The 18,963-nt window shown below is 45.3% G+C and overlaps 1 protein-coding gene across 1 annotated transcript in view; it reads right to left on the reverse strand.

The window, feature by feature from the left end:
- The window catches only part of tanc2b (tetratricopeptide repeat, ankyrin repeat and coiled-coil containing 2b), a 147,985-nt gene that overhangs the window by 51,432 nt on the left and 77,590 nt on the right, over nt 1–18,963 (reverse strand). The window contains 1 exon segment of the mRNA XM_086196488.1: nt 3,099–3,215. Within this exon segment, the coding sequence (XP_086052614.1) occupies nt 3,099–3,215 (117 nt within the window).

Genomic DNA, 18,963 nt, shown 5'->3' on the forward strand with positions numbered 1-18,963 from the left:
TCACACTGCAAAAAAACCAGCAGGAGCGTGTTATCAGCCTTTCAAAGGAGGCGTAGCAGAACACTCAGCCCCGGGATGGAGGGGCCACGGCAAGGATCTTACTGCCCCTTTCATTTGTGGGGAACAAGTTTTATCTCCTGGTCTCAAAAAAATATAATTGAGGGAACAATTATACATCCTGGTCATGAACTAATTGAACTGTGAGGATCAGCGGCATCTCGTGGCATCAGAACTCTTCCCATGTCTGTCCACCAATTACATGTAAAACAAAACAACAAAACAAAAAGGAACCGTTTCAGAGCAGTAACGTGAGGTTCTGAACGTACTTTCTTTCTGTATGGAGGCAACCTGCCTGATAATCAACACCTTCATCCTTCCACAAACATTTCAATCAAATATCAAAAACAATGAATTGCAATCATTTGCCACTTTAACGCTGAGTGTTTATTTCATTTACAACACCATTTCAGATTCATGCCAACTAGAACTAATACAACTCAAACTTTAAGAGACTAAGAGCGGCGGTAATTAAATGACCAAAATCGAACATTTCAGTAACGCCTCAATCCATCAGCCCTCAAAGTCTGACAGACAGAGCTCAGCTTAGTTCAACTAAAACACAGACAACACTTTTCAACTACAAAAGAGCGCTCTACCCCCCCCCCATCTTCTCCTCCATCATCCGTACGCTAACCTTCTATTTCTATCGACCCGAGCCAGCATCACCACAAAGACCAGCACGAATCTACGCCTGACGTCGTGGTCGTCGAGTCAAAGCCGTCCGGTGGAGTTTCCTAGTAGACAAACAAAAGCTGGAGTTTATATTCAGCGGCGCTCATCCCAGCGCCGTGTGTGTGTGTGTGTGTGTGTGTGTGTGTGTGTGTCCTGGGCTTGGTGTCAAACCCATTCCCATTTGATTTGGTTTTTTAAGTTGTTTGCAACGTTGGCATGCGTGTTAACTTGTAGTCTTCTTCCCTGCCACGTTGCTGCCCGACACACTTGATCTGATAAGCAAATCTGGAAATCTTCCAAATATGAACTTGATAACCTCCACAGATTTTCTTTTGTCGTTCTTCTTGTTGTTCTAACGATGTTTGGAGAACGTTCTGAGTGATGTTTCTAGCAATGTTTTTGGTAGGAAGTTTATGATTTGACCCCAGAATGTTCTTCTCGAAAAAAAAAAAAAAACGCCCAGATTACAGATTAGAGATTATAGATCGAACATCCAACAAAATTGCGGGAACATTCCCTACAAACTGGCTGACACAAGGAGCTTTTTATTCTTTATTTCACATTATTAACGTTACCTGAGGTGTAATGAACCACAGAGCGCGTGCTTATTAAACCAGAGTAAAAAAAACAAAACCAAAACAATACAAGAGCAGAAACTATACAGTGATGGATTTAGTGTAAATGTGTCCGGCAGCAACACATCAGAACTGTGAGTTTGATTCACATAAAATCAGGCGTAGGGGAGCAAAACTCTGAATCTCCTCCTTTCCTGAGTAACTGGCGTGCAGTAGCAACCACTAGCGGGCTACAGTCTTCTGCAATAGCGTGAAATTATTGGAAGAACTTCACCCGTGTGCATCGTTGTGTGTGTGCGCGCAGGCATGCGTGTGTGTGTATGTGTGTGCATTAAAACAAAATGCTGATCCATTCAACTTCATTAAATTGAATTACAAATCAATATTTCAAAATAAATCGGCGTACATCCTGATGGAGGCTTTTATCAGCAGTTCCTACTCTTACTGCGGTTATCACTCAAAAAGGTCGGGATCATGCATCTCCTGATACGCACAGGAGGACATCAGGTGGTGGGTTTTACAAGCCACCTCACAAAATATTCACCAACGCTATTTATGGCACCGCAAATCTTTTTTGTAGGCCATAAAAATCAGCTGATGTCTAACTTTCTCCTGGCGCCAGTGTCAGCGGCAGAGCGCAAGACTGGCACACCATCAGACGCTTAAGCCTGCGCCCTGCTGTGACTTCTACCAGGGAACCCTTGTTAAGAGCTAAGATGTCCATCTGTCCACCCAGGAGGTGCGAGCCCTCGCCCATGAAAACTCAATCCCGGGTTCCTCGACAAATCCAGTTGCACACGGAGCGTTACGGTTTGTAATCAACTGTTTTCCCACCTCGGCGGCGACAGAGATTACAAAATGTGACATGTGCAGGAACGCTTACCAGCTCGTCTCCACTGATAGGTTATTCCCCAGTCCATTTCACAGGGTTGACGCAAAATAAAGCCAGAGTTGGGAATTTTTTTCCCCCCCCATCCATGGAATTCAAAAGCAAGATCCTAAATACTGCCTATCAAATCGACTCATACTACAATACATCTAGATCACATACTTAAAGCGCTCACTGGGCAGAGACTCAGCAGACGAGGCTGACAGACCAAGAAGTCCACCATTTTCCTCCTAAATTACACCAGCGGAGCCTTGCATCACATCACGGTGCTCCGCTGAGGAGTCGGCACAGTCACCAGAGGCACGTCAGGAAGCCAACGCTGCCTTTCGTAGCGGCAAAAAGGAAAAAGGAGTGGCACGATGAGAAAGCAGATATACCAGAAGTAAATCTCAGCAGAGCACTATCCTCGAGTGACCCGCTTTATTGTCCTCCCTGAGCAAGGGGGGGGGGGGGTGGAGAGAGAGGGGTGGGGTGACAGGGAGAGATGAGGAGGGGTGGGGTGGGGGGGGTGTTGAGGGAGATGCGGGATTACAGACTAACCGCTGACTGTGAAGTTAACAGAAAACAGCGGCGGTTCCTAATCAAGCGTCCGCCGAGCGGACCAGAGTGAGGGAGCAGAAAGGATTAGAGAGAGAGAGAGAGAGAGAGAGAGAGAGAGAGAGAGAGAGAGAGAGAGAGAGAGAGAGAGAGGAGGAGGAGGAGGAGGAGGAGGAGGAGGATGGACACTGTGGGCAGCAGCAAAGCGATTTCATTAATGACCTTAGCAATGTTTTTACAGCTAAATAACTGGCAAATTCCCCCCCATTTTCTTCTCCCTGCATCTCTCTCTCTCCCTCATCACAGATGTTATTCGGACAAACATGCAAAGGTACCAAATGAGGGATGGGCTGGCCTAAACTTACCGGGGCAGTATCTGTCCAGGTCTGGATTCTTGGCAGTGTTGGAGGTGTGTGTAGGGGAGCCAAGCTCTGATTGTGGAATGCGAGGGCTCTCCACAAACTTTGCTTTCCGCAGAGGGGCTGGGAGCAGAAAGCATGCACACACATAGAGAAGGAGACAGGACACGCACGCACACACACACACGCACACGCACACACACACACACACACACACAGATAAGGGAGATGGAGGAGATAGAGAGAGAGAAGAGGGACAGGACAGAGAGGAAGGAAGGAAGACAGAGAGCTTATGAACTTGAGGCAGCACGTGGATAAAATGAAAACATCCTCATATTTGCCTTGGGTCAAACGATGCTCCAGCGTTTCAGGGCCTCACACGTTGCTGCGCTTCCTCTGTCGGGGTCTACACATAACCAACACACTCCTCAAGTGTCACGATCACACCAAGAATGCAAATGATATCCATTTGGGGAATGTCCTCGCGCCTGCTACGAGACATCAAACAAGTTCCTCCGACTCACGAGAGAGAGAGAGAGAGAGAGAGAGAGGGAGACAGAGAGAGAGAGGGAGAGAGAGAGCGTTGGAAGCCGGGGGTGGTGGTTGTGACACGATCTTATTCTGGGTTTCAAAGGCGTGTTATCCAGGCCAGCTGATAGTACTGTGATTGCTTACATTGCAGCTGCAGCGGACGGTCTACTAGACACAGGAAGACACAATGCAGAGGAGTACCGGTATCGATGTACCCGCAGGAGGAGGTGTCGAAGAACACTCATCCACCCGTTCAGCCGCGTACTAGGAGGACGCGAGTTTGCGCTGGCTTCTCCGCTAAAGTCGTGCTCCCTCCGCGCCATCTGCCTTTGGATTTGCTGACTATTTGTACAAAAATGACAAGCTTGATTACAGTAAACGCATGAGTATAAATACATCAGACAAAGAGCGGCCGTATCGCAGGCATCAGGACGTACTTCTTTCCTCTCACTCTTTATTAAAGCTGTCGCTCTCTTGAAACGACTTGGAAACGAGCCCAAACTGACAACACCACTTCAAGCATTTTCAAGGTACACTTTCAAACTTCTCCAGCACCTCAAGGCTGCAGTGTACAAAAGAAAAGCTTATATTTTTCATGTTTTAATCACAGAACTAATTTGTCTCCAGCGATCCTCAAGATCTGTGTGTCTTAATGTGATATTTTGGATATCATCATTTTTAATCATCATCATTTTTATCAGCTCTCAGTGGTCAAAAACAATTACGTTTTGCACCAAATGGCCATTATACATTTCCATCATAATGCGCTGATCTTTTATACACTCAAAACTGTCAACGTTTTAGTAGAAACCCGATCAAAACACAGTTTATTACAGGTTCATGACAAACGGCTGATGTTCAGGTTCAATCCCAGGTTCCCGATGACGTCGACCTCTCCTGTGTGACATTTCTGACCTTTTATCCCCCCCCCCCCAGAACCAAGTCCTCCCGAATAAAAATGTCAATCGTGGTTCTCTATGGGTAAAAAAAACAAACTAAAACAAGTGTTTCAGTATTCCAGATATTCATTGTTCCTATTTCAAGCACTTCACTCAAAATTCAAGCACTTTCCAAACCTTAAAAATTTAAGGAGTTAATCCCGACTTCAGCTCAACTCAACTGTGTCCACTGCTGATCTATTTAATCTACTCTTTTTTTCCTTCACAATGGAGATGAACAGGAGCGAGCCATGATTGGTTCTTAACCGACGAATCAGGTTTCGGATAGATTATGTAGCGTATGCTGAAAGTGTACCGACATCTAGTTACGGGTGGGTGCACACGTCCGGAGTTATTTAGCTGAGCAGGTGAAGCAGAGGGGAAGCCAGGAAGTCATGAGCAGCATCTGGGTCTTTGACCGTCACTCAGACAAACAAGCACATGTCATAGATTAAGCAGATTAATGAGAACATTATACATAATGAAGCGGATTGTTAGTCGCGGCCTGAATAACTAAAACTGGTGGAGTTCATGCAATAATTTGGAGCCATCCTCTATCGTTCCATCGTGGGTCATTTTCTGCTTTTTTCTTGAGAGAACAGATAGAATGAGGCAAGAAAGAGTGATTAGGAATAACCCCCAACCAGCGATTCCAACAGGGAACGTTGCAGTTCGTGGTCAGCAGCTCAAACCCCCCCCCCAGCAAAGCAAACACCTAGAACAGTTTCAATCTCAGCTGATCCAAATTTGCATAAAAGCTGACATCGTCACTGCCCAAATCCCAGCATTTTCACAATGTCAACACTGCAGGAACTCAGAAAAACAGCTCGGCTTCAAGCTTAGTGACAGTATTCTTTTTCCAAATACTGGTAATCCAGTATATCCAGGATAGGGTGTCATATCACTGCTAGAATTTCTAAATCCATGTAATCCTTCACTGAATCAGCAAAGATCAGCACACACCGAGTAACAGGGTTTCAACAGAAAGTGACAAACAATTACGGGATACAAGCACCAGGACTTATTTATGAGGGATGGGTCATGGTTTTTGAAATTCTAAATAGTCCATCCATCATCGACGACACTTATCCAGTGGAGCCAATCCCAGAGGGGCGGGGCAGACCCTGGACAAGTCACCAAATCCAACAAAGGGCTGAAATACAGACACACTCATTCACACTCATGTTCACACCGACAGCTATGTTTGTGGTATTTGATCGTCAATTAGATTGATCAGCAATATAAACAAACAAGAGTCATCAAAGCAGAGTCACCTGACACACTGCAAAAGAACAAGGAAGCAGGGCTAACCGCTAACAAAGGGACAAATCCATGCGTTACACTGGCTACTGTTGGTTTATTCGGGAGCAAAATGGCAGTCTTTTAAGGGGCATCTCACAATTTTATGACATGTCTGTTAGCAGGATAAAACCAGTCTACAGGGCTGATTTTAACTAAACTTGTTTGAGGGGTGAGTCTCCACCTCCACAGTCTCCCATCTATGGACCCATCCACCACTCCCTCCACCACCGTATACGGGATATGCTCCCCTTTTCATTGGCTTAGTGCCGCTTCCCACCCTCGAGTGGTCACAACTACAATAACCACTACATGACCACTTGTACCTCCGGCATATATGATCTACCAGCTTTTTGTTTTTAAAAAGAGATAATCTGTGTTCATATCAGGTCCAACGTGTTTGCCACATCTCTGTTCGACTGCGTGTTTCATTTTATCATTAATTATGGCTGATTTTGAGTCTTTTAAGGCATCTCCCTTCTTTCAAAGTGTAATTTGCTCCGAGGTACTGGTCCGCCCTGTTCATCTGAAGTGCACTCGAAGGCACGTCTGAGCAAAGCTTTGATCTTCTGTTCTGCATCACAGAGAATGAAACCGCCACATAAACGCTACGTCAGCAGATGTAAACGGGAAGTTAGGAACCTCGGACTTCTGTCAATGTTTCTTCTGCCAGTCCGAAATTTCATGCTCAACAACATGACACAACCACGATCAAGCAATAAAAGTCGCACGCCTTTTCAACAGGTATGCTGCTATTTTGTGTTTTCTCATGAAATGGAAGCAAGGCTGCGTTCTGAAATGGCTTTCAAGCAAAAAAAGAAGAAGAAGAAGAAAAAAAAAGGGTCTCCGAATAAAATTTCTCAATTTCCAAACAAGAGACCTGACTTATTTTGATAAGCTCCTCTTGCAGCTGCAGTGACGAGCTTGCAACAGCTTGCAACAAGCCTTTAACAGGCTACGGCTGGACCGTGTGACAGAGCTTTCACATGACAGCGCGTCTCACAAGTGCTCCCACCGCAACACCCTTCAAACTGACCACGCTAAGAGCAAAGTCTCTCCTCTTTCTCCCGGAGTATCAGCTGTTGATCAACCAGTGAAACGGTGAAAGGGAGATTTTGTTCGTTTTTTTTTTTTTTTTTTGTCTGCTTGATCTCACCCTGCTGAAATGACGAGGTGAGAGTCTGTCTATTGGAGTAAATCCCCTCTGTAGCGGCGGCTCCAGGAGACTAAATCCCAGGGACTTCTCTCCTGCCGCTCTGTTGTCAGTGTGTGCCAAGCTGAGGATGGGTGACGGTGTGATGGATGGCAGCAGGCAAATCCACTCCTCTAATGAGCTTATGAATAAATATATCTAGTCTGTGTGTGCAAACGCACATGGCCGTGAAATAGATATTTGTTACATACTGTGGATGTGCGGGTGTGAATTTGAATATGCATGTAGCATGTATGCATGTGTACATGTGAGATTAGAGTTGGGGGTTTGACAAATACGCTACAGGATGATGTGGAAATGTAAAAAGCTGATCTTTATTCCCAGGACTGTCAGCATATACGCACAGCCTTTGAAAGCAAGTCCATATTGTGATTCAAATTCCCATTTACGGCGTGTTGTGCATATGCAAGCTGTAACCTGCTTTTCAACGCCGCCGTTGCCTCACGCACAACCTGGCTTCTCAAACAAATGGTGACATCTGAATATGAATGGGGGGGGGGGGGCAAAGCACAACTACTCATTTACCACAGGTGAGTGACTGATAAGTGAGTGAAAAGAGACATTTCTATGGCGCTGAAACGCTGTCTCCGACATACAGGCGCCCGCTGACATACACAACAATAATGAGGGTGAAGACATACATTGACCAGCTGTCTGCAACACAAGCAGAGCTTTACTCAAACCAAGCACGCGACCCTGGTCACTATGGCAACAACAGAGCACAGCAAAGTCTTGTCTGCCGTTACAAGGTGGCACATGAGAGAGTGTAATTTTACTGGCTGGAGAGGCCTGAGGGTCCAGATCGTTTACTACCGCATAATCGATCGGGAAGCACTGAGGTGCTCTCGGTTTCTTCATCACTTACTGTGCAGATGCATGGAAATGGAAGAGGTTGAAGAGAACAAATTCCTTCTAGGTTGGTGTCAAACTCAACACATCAACCCTTGAAACAAGCCCCCACATACTTTCAGTCACCGACGCACCAAAGAAAAGAATCACGAGAGCCTCACCAGTTCATCATAGGTGAGAAAATGTTGATACCGACCAGCACTGAGCGTTGTTGAAACTATTCTGATATTTACTGGTAGCATGATTGTGATCCTGGTTCTTGAACACAGAGTAAAAATAAGTTGTTTTTGGTTTTGTTGGCTTGGACGGTAGCTATGTCCCCCGCAGTGCTCTTTTCCAGCAGCTACCGGAGGATGATGCCCCAGATGTTGCTGTTCAGTCAGCAGCGAGTCCATTTGCTAGACCGCCTCTCCCTCTCTTAAGTATGCCTGAGTGTGAGCGTCTGCGCTCAAGCACATGTGTATCCATCATTACAGCCCTGGGAGGATTAGCTGAGCAAGGTGAGGCACAGGCGGAATATTAAGAGGGCGGAGGGAGGGGCCGATTTTCTAAGAACGCTCATTAGCCGAGCTCTCTCTCACCCAAAAAGCTGTTAATTTAACATTTCACATAACCTTTCGGGTCGGGATTAGCCCAATAGCATGAAATCAAGTGATATCAAAGCCACATCGACAAGTTTGACATTGTAGAAGGTATTTGCAGCCGTTTATCCGTGAAAGTATTGATTTCTCAAAGAAGCATGAATGTCTTTGCAGCAGTTCGGCTTTGCAATTGTGCTCGAGATCTAAACTCTGTCTGGCTTTCGAAGGATTTCCAACAGAAATTGAGGGGGGGGGGGGGCACAACTGTTAATCCTTGAACAGGACCTTTGAAGCATTCTCAATCTCAGACTGAACTGAACATGATGTGGGTTTCTCCTAATTTGCACCCATGGGCTCATGGGTAGTTCACACCAGAGAAATTAAAAAAAAAAAAATCCATGTTTCAACCACATTTTTATTTATTCATTTCAAATTTTCTATTGAACTATCCTCTGTACAGTTATCTGGATTTTTTTTTTTATTAAGAAAGTAGCCTTCTGAGTACCTTGACATCATCATATTGGTACAAATTTGGCACACAAGGAACCTAGAAAGGGTCTTTTTTTCAGTCCAGCATAGAAATTGACTGCATCGGTTGCACTTCTCGGTAATCATTGTTTTTTTCTGCTCTAAAATCGGTATCAGGCTTGAAATCCCGTAGCGGTGGGGCCCTTCTCCTCAGGAATTGAAATCTGATCTCGAATCTTTCCACAGTACTGAGGCTGTTCAGTCAGTACCAGACAAACATTAAAACCCAGCCCAAGGGATCAATGGGGTTTTAACAATCCCATAATGCACCATCTTAACGCTGACCAGTCCATTTTTATTAAACCATGTCCGCTCAAACCCCCGTGACCGTCCTCTTAGGTCCGTTCTCCAGGCTCCTTCACGGTGGACCCGGCTCTCATGACTCAGCTGCGCTAGCGCAGAAGCTACCGTTCATACCTTCAGACGCTGTCAACTCTCTTTTCGACACCAAGGTGTGACTGTGAACTTTAGTATCCTGCTGCAGCATTGGACATGGCAGGCCTGCAGTCCTGAAGATACCGGAGCACTGGAGAGTTAAGCATGATAAGAAAGTGAGAAGAATAACTGCCAAGGACGCCTAATAATAGCGAGGCTGCCTTGACCTCTGTCCCAACTGGGGACTAGCGGGGATACTCTCAATCCCAGCCTCGCTAAACGTGAGGACCACACCCTCATCACTGGAAAGAATCAGGATGAGCTGGATGTTTAGCCGCTGTTATTCAATTAAGACAATCAGGGAAAAGCATTACACGACTGATTTTTGAAGCTTCGGCTGCTGATTGAGATTTTTCTGATAAATCTGCCGCCATCTTCAAATCTAAAATGAACAGCAAAGCCCCCTATTTTCACGTCTGAAATGTCTTTTCTGTAATCCCGTGTTTCACTGCAGCCGTGAGAAGTCGAAAGCTGTGATCCAGACAAATGCTTCATAGCGGTTCAGCACCCTTAAAATGACTGAGCAAATATGTTACCAGCAGATAGACAAGTGGTGAATGTTAATACCGGGGCTGCTGTCATTGTGCAGTCCTGTGCAGTAGGTTCTGGATACGCATGGACACACACACACACACACACACACACACACACACACACACACACACACACACAAACAAGCCCGCACTTCTTAGGCCGCCATGTGTTTGTGTGTGTCTCACAGAGAAATGTTTGCTCAGCTCCACCATCAGCATTCACAGAAAGCAGTGAGGTGGTATATGTAACCCACCGCTCTGTTTTGTAAGCAAATCATTATCAATGCTATTAATAGCACACTGCGGGCTTCTCTTTCCCACTCTACGGCTTTCTTTTTTTTCAAGAACATCCTGATAAATACCCAGGTAAGGAAAAAAGGAACATGTTTGTATAGAAGCATTATCAATGATGCACATCAATAACAGTGAGGGATCTTGATGGAAATTCACTAATTAAATAATAAAACCAGAAGATTAAAAAACAAACAAACAAACACGTAAAGTCACGGATGCAATGATTTTCTCACGACAAACCCAAAAAAAGAAGATGGATTTAAGTATCTTTTTTAAGAAACCTGAAGCTAGCTTGCTAGTCTCAGGTCAAACGGCCAGGTATTTCACAAAAGTGAGAAAAATGGGAATGTCAAAGAACGAGGACAGCTTAGCGGTCTGATAATCTTTAATATAAGGGTTCAGCAGGTCATTGGAAGCTTTACAAGGTAGATAAAATCAATTTAAAATCTGTTTCAAGAGCTCAGAGATCTCTACTTTTAGCAACTGATATAATTCTTGCTCCAGGAAATGATCTCTATGTATTTTGACACAACAAAAAATAAATGTCCTCATAGTCTTACTCAAATTGAAATAAAGACTCCACTCCCTATCCACCTACAAACACTTTCAATTATGTATGTGTATTGATTTTGGCGATTCCTTTCTACTGGGTTGATTAAGGCAAAAATCTCTCCTGATTTGGTTTAAAGAGCTTTGAAAATGGGAGCGTTTTACCTGTTAAACCTGAGACATAGAAGAGTGTATCGTCTGCATAGCAGCGGCAGAAAACATGGTGTTGACGTCATCAAATATTCTGTCTGTGTACTTTTACATATTCAGGAAAAGTCTGCAAAGAAAGGTTTCTATATGTACAAAATAATAATATCTGTTATATGTGTCTTAACATCACATTTATCCTTTTAAAGTAGATGCATAGGTGTAGAGACAAGATACAGTCTGACACTCAGGACAGCTGAAACCTTGCGAAGCCCTGCAATCTTAGGTGCCTTTCTGAGGTTGGCCCGGATTTAAATGAGAATGTCTGTGGTTACTGAAAACCATTTTCTTTTAAAGATTGTCAAGTAAAAGTTTATAATGACCAGAGACGGCTGTGTAATTGCAAAGGTGAGCTCTTCCCTGGTTGCGGTCTTCAGCAGAGGGTTCACGGTGGCTGTTTTGAAAGCTTTGGGGAAGATTTCTAATTGCAGGGTTGTTAAGTTGCACAGACTGTGGATGCTGATTTTAATAAGCTTCGTCAGAGAGGGAGCGAAGAGACCAGACTCAAGAACAGAAGAGGATGACTTCACATCGCCAATGGCAGGAATGATTGCATCTTCTCTCATCATAATAAAAGCCTGTAATTCTAGATTCCAGGGAGAGAAATGCAGGCTCTTCTGACGACTGTTATAAATTCTAAACGTCTGAGTGCTGCGTTCGTGGGATAAAACTGGGGGCGAGAGTTGGTGGGTAACCCGACTGACAGGGGGAATGTGGCGCGTTCCAAGCAGTTTTCGCCAACTCTGGTATCGAATAAGATGGCCTTTCTAACCTTTTCCAAAGAGCAACAAAGTGTCGCATTTTAAAAGACATTGGTGTTGTCAAAGCTTGATTTATAGTCCGGGGGGGGGGGGGGGGGGGTCATGCATAATACAACCCACTCGTCTCAGGAGTCACACAGCAAACTGCCTTTGTAATCAAGACAGAATGGTGACAGAGACCTGCAGCTCGGTCGGAAATCCAGAGGTCATGGTGTCTATAATCCACTGGTTAGAAACTTAACTCGGCATTCAATTGCAGCGGAATAAAGGACTACAGAGCTGGCAAATTGGAAAGTGCTGGGAAGACGCGTTCACACGGCGACAACAAAAGTAGTCACCCCAGAAAATCTGCTCTATTTTCACTCATAAGTTCAAAAAACAAACAAACAAACTACGAGACCCACAGTCCATTTGCTACACCAAAAAAAAATAGCAAAAGACAAAGTCAGAGGCAACTGTGACGTGTTTGACGTCACAATCGCCTGTGGTGAGGAGTAAATACACAGTAAGTTGTTTGACAAGTACTTTCTCAACTCTCACCTCAAACAAGTTTGTCCAGTGATGTCAAACCGTCTCTAACTGTGTTCTCCCACTTCAGAGGTAAGAACATTCTCACTCCCAAGTTGCTCAGGAACATCCTCATCTTCATCATCATCATCATCATCATCATCATCGTCGTTGCCAATCCCGGCCCAAGAAGGTTTAGATGATCTGTCACATTTATTTCATGATTTCATGTTAGGCTAAGAGTGTGATCTATTTGTCCGACGCATGAGCAAGGGCTTGAAAGGGAGGGAAATTGTGCAATTATATAAATCGATATCCCCCTGAACAACTGCAGTGTTTACAAGGTTCTATTTGGCCGATAGTCAGATAAGTGGGGTTCATCAATTGGTAAATCCACAATTTGAAGCTGGCTTGTCTTGTGAATAAATACAGCGTTGCGAGATCTGACGCAGAGCTCAAAGCACGTGGGAGAACTTGAGAATCGATCTTGGACAGCATGTTACACACTCGCATCACCAGCTCCTCCCCAATCGTCTCGGTGTCCTAGTGCGTGGTGCACTCGAGAGGACTTTCAAAACAGATGCAACAACATATTTCTTCATATTTTTTTTGTCATCGTAAACTTGTTGCTGTTGTGTGCGCACAAACTAAAGGGGGAAAAAAAGAGGAAACAATGTGGATGATGTCATGGCTAGGAGGATAGAGGAAGCGTGGCTTACGCCGCATATCCTTTTGCAGTACAAACTGGAGGTAAGTTGGAAGCTAGAGCTAGCAACTGCTACAAGCTAAAGCACAGAAGACTGGGCTGGCGAGACTTCCTGGTCCTCTTGCCCCTATTGGCTACTGCTGGGTTCAGCTCAATGTAACATCCTGTCACACTCGATATGTTTGATGTCTTACAATTCAAGAGCAGGGAGACTCCCACCAGTAGGAGTAGGCCATTTTCCCTTCACATCACTGCTGTTTACTCGTGAGCTGATCCTGTTTACACAGCTTTTTGAAAATGGTGGTTACTGGTGCTGTGTCAGCTTTCCTTCAACCACGCAAAGTCAACTTGCATTACTCATGGTTCCTATTTGCCTACTGTGGTAGGAGCTGAAAAGATTCCTCAAAATGGGATTCTGACTCTGACTAAAATGGTTCCTACTGGGCCTGACACATCAGGAAGTGAATACTTTCTCCGACAGTTATAGGAACAAAGAAAAAGTTCTTCGAAACCCAAACATCATTCGGGCAGGTACCCTGTTCAGATCAGCCACAAATCAGGGACACCATTGCGATTATCAGAAGGGGCTAATCACTTGATATCTTGTCGTATGCCCCCAGGTAGAGGTAATGCAGCCTGTATTTTTTACTGCGATATTCGAAAACAGTCTCAAACAAGTCTGAAAGTAGCGTCTTTGCTTGTGGAACAGGTCTCTACTACAGTCCTGTGCCATAAACACGGAGATGTTCTTTTGTTCAACCTGGCTAAAACCTCGTTCACCCCCAGTTCAAAGTACCCAACAACATGGACTAAATCACCATAGCCTTCCTGAGAGTGATATAATTAGGCTGGATACATCCTGAATGACAGCTGACAAGCTAAGCTCATCAAAGCACTCTCCAGGTGTCGATACTAAGTGGTGTGAAAACCGGCTGTGGGCGCCTCATCAAAAAATCATTCACCTGAGACCAGCAATAGCAGCTGCTGATGAGGTGCTTGTGTCTTGCTGGCAGACAGTGTTATTGAGACATTTTGTTCTGTTCACACACCAACTAGCTCGTCCCCTGGGATGAGGCAGAGAGTCAGGCAGCCTACAGCAACCCAACTGGATGGTGGAACCACATCCCAGCACATGATTCGAGTACAAAACAACCAGCTGCTGCCGCTCTTGACTGCATTGTGTGTGTGTGTGTGTGTGTGTGGTGGGGGGGGGGGGGACTATTCCCCACTAACTTCAACCCATTTATACAACCATATGCTACATTTGGTGCTTTGCTCTGGAAGGAAAAGTGAGATACACAACAAGAACAAGCACCATTAGCCACCCACTGCTTGTGCTTAGACACACACTCCAACAGACACACGCACGCACGCGCACGCACACACTCGAAAGACAATTGAAATGCTCACCCACGCTGACGCATGAAACAGACCAGCTCGCCACGAAAAACACTTACATGATCACACTCTGGTTGATTCACGGGTCCTTGAGCCTACATTGTCATTAGAGTGCAGCCCTTTGACAAATGCATCATTTCATGAAGAGAAATTACTTTCCTGCGCTCCTCCCATCAGCCCCACGTCTGTATGCTCGAACCAACGGCCGACACAGCTGCTCCAGATGTGTGAACCTGGAGCGAGCTCAGGTGGATGGCCAGGTGAAAGGGTGGTGGTGGTAGTGGTGGGGGGATGCAGTTTGCAGGCACAGATGAAGGAATGAAAGAAGTAAAAGAGGGTGTGGCAGCAGAGCTCACCATTCTCAAAACAGATCGCGCATTCCTGAAGGCTGGGGTACGCCACCAGCTCCCCTCCGCCTTCGCCCTCCAGTGACACGAGCAGTCCTTCGTCCCTCAGCGATGACCAGTTCATTAAAAAAATAAAAGACAAAGAGTAGAGAACTGGAAATGGAAAGGAACGCAGCAGCTCTCCCTCTTTGCCTCTTCCTTCTGAGGAAATCTCCACAGGTTTCTGTGCTGATGCTGCGCGCTCCGTTCAGTCGCAGTAAATGAGCCAGGCAGATATGACGGGAGGAGCGAGAGGAAGAGGAGGAAAAAAAAGAGGTGGAGGGAGTGAAAGGGAAGAAGGAAGGAAGAACACAGCAGGCACTGTGTCACTGGGGGGGAAGAAAGTGGGGGACACAGAGGTGACACCTCTGACAGGTGACTGAAAATCCTTCACCACCACAGAAGAAATGACGGAATGTGGAAAAAACAAAACAAAACAAAAAAAAAAGCACCTTCGCCCCGTGAGCAGCCGGATAGACGAGCAACCTTCGTGACTGCATTAGCGCTTAGCATGTTATGTATAGATGTGAGAGAAGCACTCTCTCTACAGGAACACGAGCCCAGGTCTCCACCAGATGAATGGTGCAGTGCTGCTGTTGTCATGGCAACCACAGAGCAAAAGGAGGGGGGAGGAGAAGGGTGGGTATTGAGGGAGGAAAGAAAATAGCATAAAAACGGAGGGAGGAAAGGAGGGTATTATTAAAGGGACACAGTTTTTTGCTGTTGGTGGACAGGAGCTTTGGGGACACACCGGATCACAGGAGGAGGAGAGGTATTACTTGATAGGTTTCAATAAAAACCTGCACCATTTTCCTCTTGGGCTCCAGCGTCCCTGTCTGTCCTTGTTTTACCCTTGAAATGCTATTTGTACAGCTGCAGCCATGTTTTACAGCTATTTAGGGGTTTGAAAGCCACAGGGCAGAGAGCCGATTGTGTTTCGTCTTTGCTTTTTGTCTCGGCTCATATCCGTTCGGCTGTAAACCTGCTGAGTTCTAAGTGTTTCATATTCATCTCCTTCCAGTCACACTTATTTCCCCTGAGTGACATTTCCAACTACCATTCGCGGTACTGACAAGCCTCGGGAAAAAAAAAATGTGTTACAGTTACATGTCAAAGTTTTTGAGTGCCAGGTTTCATGACTTCTAAATATCCCTGCTGTCAAACACTGCCTCCAGACAATCAGCGTAAACAGCGATTTATTTCCTGCCATTTCTGCTTGACATTTACATCTGTGGTATGATATAAATAGTGTGTATTATGGCTCAATTGCAAATCGTCAACAACATGCAACATAATCCACTGAGATGACAAGTGGGGGTGGTTGATCACACGCCTGGCTAACTGTTAATTATCATTAAAGAGGTAGCGCACACACTCAAACGTGTGCAGAGCTGTAAACGAACTGACATGGAGATGGTGCTGAGATGAAACGCCATGATGCTGCTGTAACGGTGGGAATCTCTGCCAGCCTGGATGCGTCTGGACGCAAGGAACTCAAACACTTGACCGGAGCATCGCCGGAGCACCGGGAAGCTGCCGCGAAGCTGCCGCGCTGAGTCTGAGATGACAGAGCTTTTGAGATGACAGACGGGCATGGCTTTGATGCTCTCTGTTCTTGTATTTGGCCCCATGAACTTTATCAGTCTGAGGGCGACGTGAGCAGCAGGGAGCGGCTGAGATGAGGCTCTGGTTTTGTGTACCTTCACCCCCTGTGTCAAACAAGACCGTCCCCTATTGGGGAACAGCGATATGTTTCGTTGTTTTGTTGTCTCCCCCCCCCCCACACACATACACCTTCCATGGCAGTGGAGTTCAGCTCAGACCTGGAAGAAGCTGCTCATACGTGTGAAAAGATTTGATTCAGGACCTTCGTTTGTTGTTGTGCATCTTTCCCTTATTTCTAGATTAAAAACTATGAATCAGTTGGAAGCCGACAGCAGTCACTTTTAAAATTTCTTGCCCTAAAAGCAATTACTGTGTGGAAATCTTGTGCAAATATGTGTAGTTGAGCATCTTCACGCAGCGTCTGGCAGTTTGAAGCTCCAGTAATAAACTCTAATATACTCTTCAATGTCATCAGTAGACTAAAGTCTTTTTTTCAGTAGCAAGTTTCTCAAAGAAAATTACATCTGAGCTCTGCTGGCAAAGAGGAATTTAAATTTTCTGTCACCATCAGCTCTTCAATGGTAATAATTCCCTTCTCTGTTTCCCTTGAGACGCACATGGCATGTGATGGAGGTTTAACATTCAGGATGCAGAAATCAAGAACCATGGCTGAGAGCTCACACCTCCATCAAGATGACATGACATCATCGGGTCCGTTTTTTTTCCCAGTTAATTCTCGAGTAGAATCATTTTTATTCCTCAACCTGTGTTCTTCAATCCCTCCACAACTTTTTTGAGGTCTCCTGCTTACAGACGCCAGGGATCACATGACCTGCTGGGGTGGAAGGAATCATTTTTTGAAGTCTGATATATATTTCTAGCTCATCACAGCCTTTAAAGCCAGCTGCTTCTTTAGTGCTTCCCCTGCAGGCTTCATACTTCCATTTCAATTACTCCTTCCACACTTAACCTTCACTCTTTGTGTTTTTACCTGTGACAGCGGAGCTGAAAATGTCCCATTTCCCTTCAGCGGAACAAATGATTAGGAGAGGCTGTGATGGCCCGGACGCTTAGGTGAAAGAATAATGACAATAACTAGGGAACAATTTTCTGCTTTGATGGCCGAGGAGGCGTGGCGATTGATGTCTCCCAAATGTCAGTATTCCTTAGGAAAAAAATTACAGAAGACAGCAGAATATCGGAAATGAGAGGCTGGAATGAAGAGGTGTCGCCGAGGAGATTCAGATGTCCCCGACGCCCGGTTTTCGAAAGGCACGCAAGAAGACTCTAAAAACTTTCATGATCATGGGAGACAACAGACACAGTGACAGATTGAAACTGATTTTTTTTTTTTTTTTTTTTTAGCATTCAATAAGACCAGTCAGTCAGTTAGGAAAACACGCGTTGCGTTCATCCTTTGGGTGATTCTAGGGACTCTGAATCTCAGAGTAATTCATGTCATCAAAAACACACGCAGAGGAAGACAGCCCGATTGTGCTTGTGTGCACAGTTTTACACGGAAAAGTAGAAAAAAAAAAGGGAAAAAGTTGATGAAGTGGTGGCTGAGGGTGGAATAAGCCTGGCGCATATATTTAGCAGCGCGAGTTGGAAGTAATTGTTGGCTATGTGGCTGGCTAGAGAATGCTACAAGCTAAGGTATTGTTAGGGCAGCATCTACCGTCTGCTCCTGTCCAATATTCCATCGCTGATTCCTATCGTCTGAGCAGTTTATCATTTATTAGGTCAAATCAAGATTAATCTAGATTAATTGAGATTATTACTGCCTCAGCGAGAGCTGGGAAATTAACATGAAAGTGTCATTTATAACCGCTCACCTGCCCGTGCTCACTTCAGGAACTTATTTCCCCTCCAATAATTCAACGTATTGACAGTTACGCTCCCGTCAGAGCGTCGGCTAGGAGGACGGGAGCGTATGACACAAGCATTAATAAAAAGTAAAGTAGGTAATAATACAGATTTGATCTAAAAGCCCAGCCCTACATCACAACACAACACAAATAACTTCATCAACTTAAAAAAAAAAGCATTCACATCTGCTCATGTCGACCAGCTGCTTAGATTAAATTATGTCTGTTAACGCTTGATACCGGAAGGATTATTTGGGCAGACAATCTGTTCAGTTCATCCTCAAATCGTGAACGACCCTGCAACTGTCGGGGGGGGGGGGGGGGGGGGGTTGGACCCCAAACTGTCATGATAATCCTCTCGAGTGGCCCCTGCTGTCCGGCACTGCTCTGAATGAAGGTGCTGAAGTGAAATGACGTCACGATTCACAGTCCAGATCGCGTGGACACGTCACTGCTCACTGAGCTAATTCAAGCACTGCTCTACGAATACGTCTTCATCTCTGGGGAGGGCCGGTCTGGCGGGTGGGTTTACGACACACGGCCATCTTACTGTCAATAAGCCGACGAGGGAGCTTGTTAGAGCAGCATCCATCACACACAACTAATTGAACAGAGCTCACGTGTTAATGTGGATCTTTATGACCGCCCACACACTGAGCCGGAACAGCTGACTCAGCAGTTCT

This window comes from Aulostomus chinensis, chromosome 23 (genome assembly GCF_037954235.1).
Source record: "Aulostomus chinensis isolate RoL2024-O1b breed Wild chromosome 23, RoL_Achi_v1.0, whole genome shotgun sequence".
NCBI classification, from domain to species: Eukaryota; Metazoa; Chordata; class Actinopteri; order Syngnathiformes; family Aulostomidae; genus Aulostomus; species Aulostomus chinensis.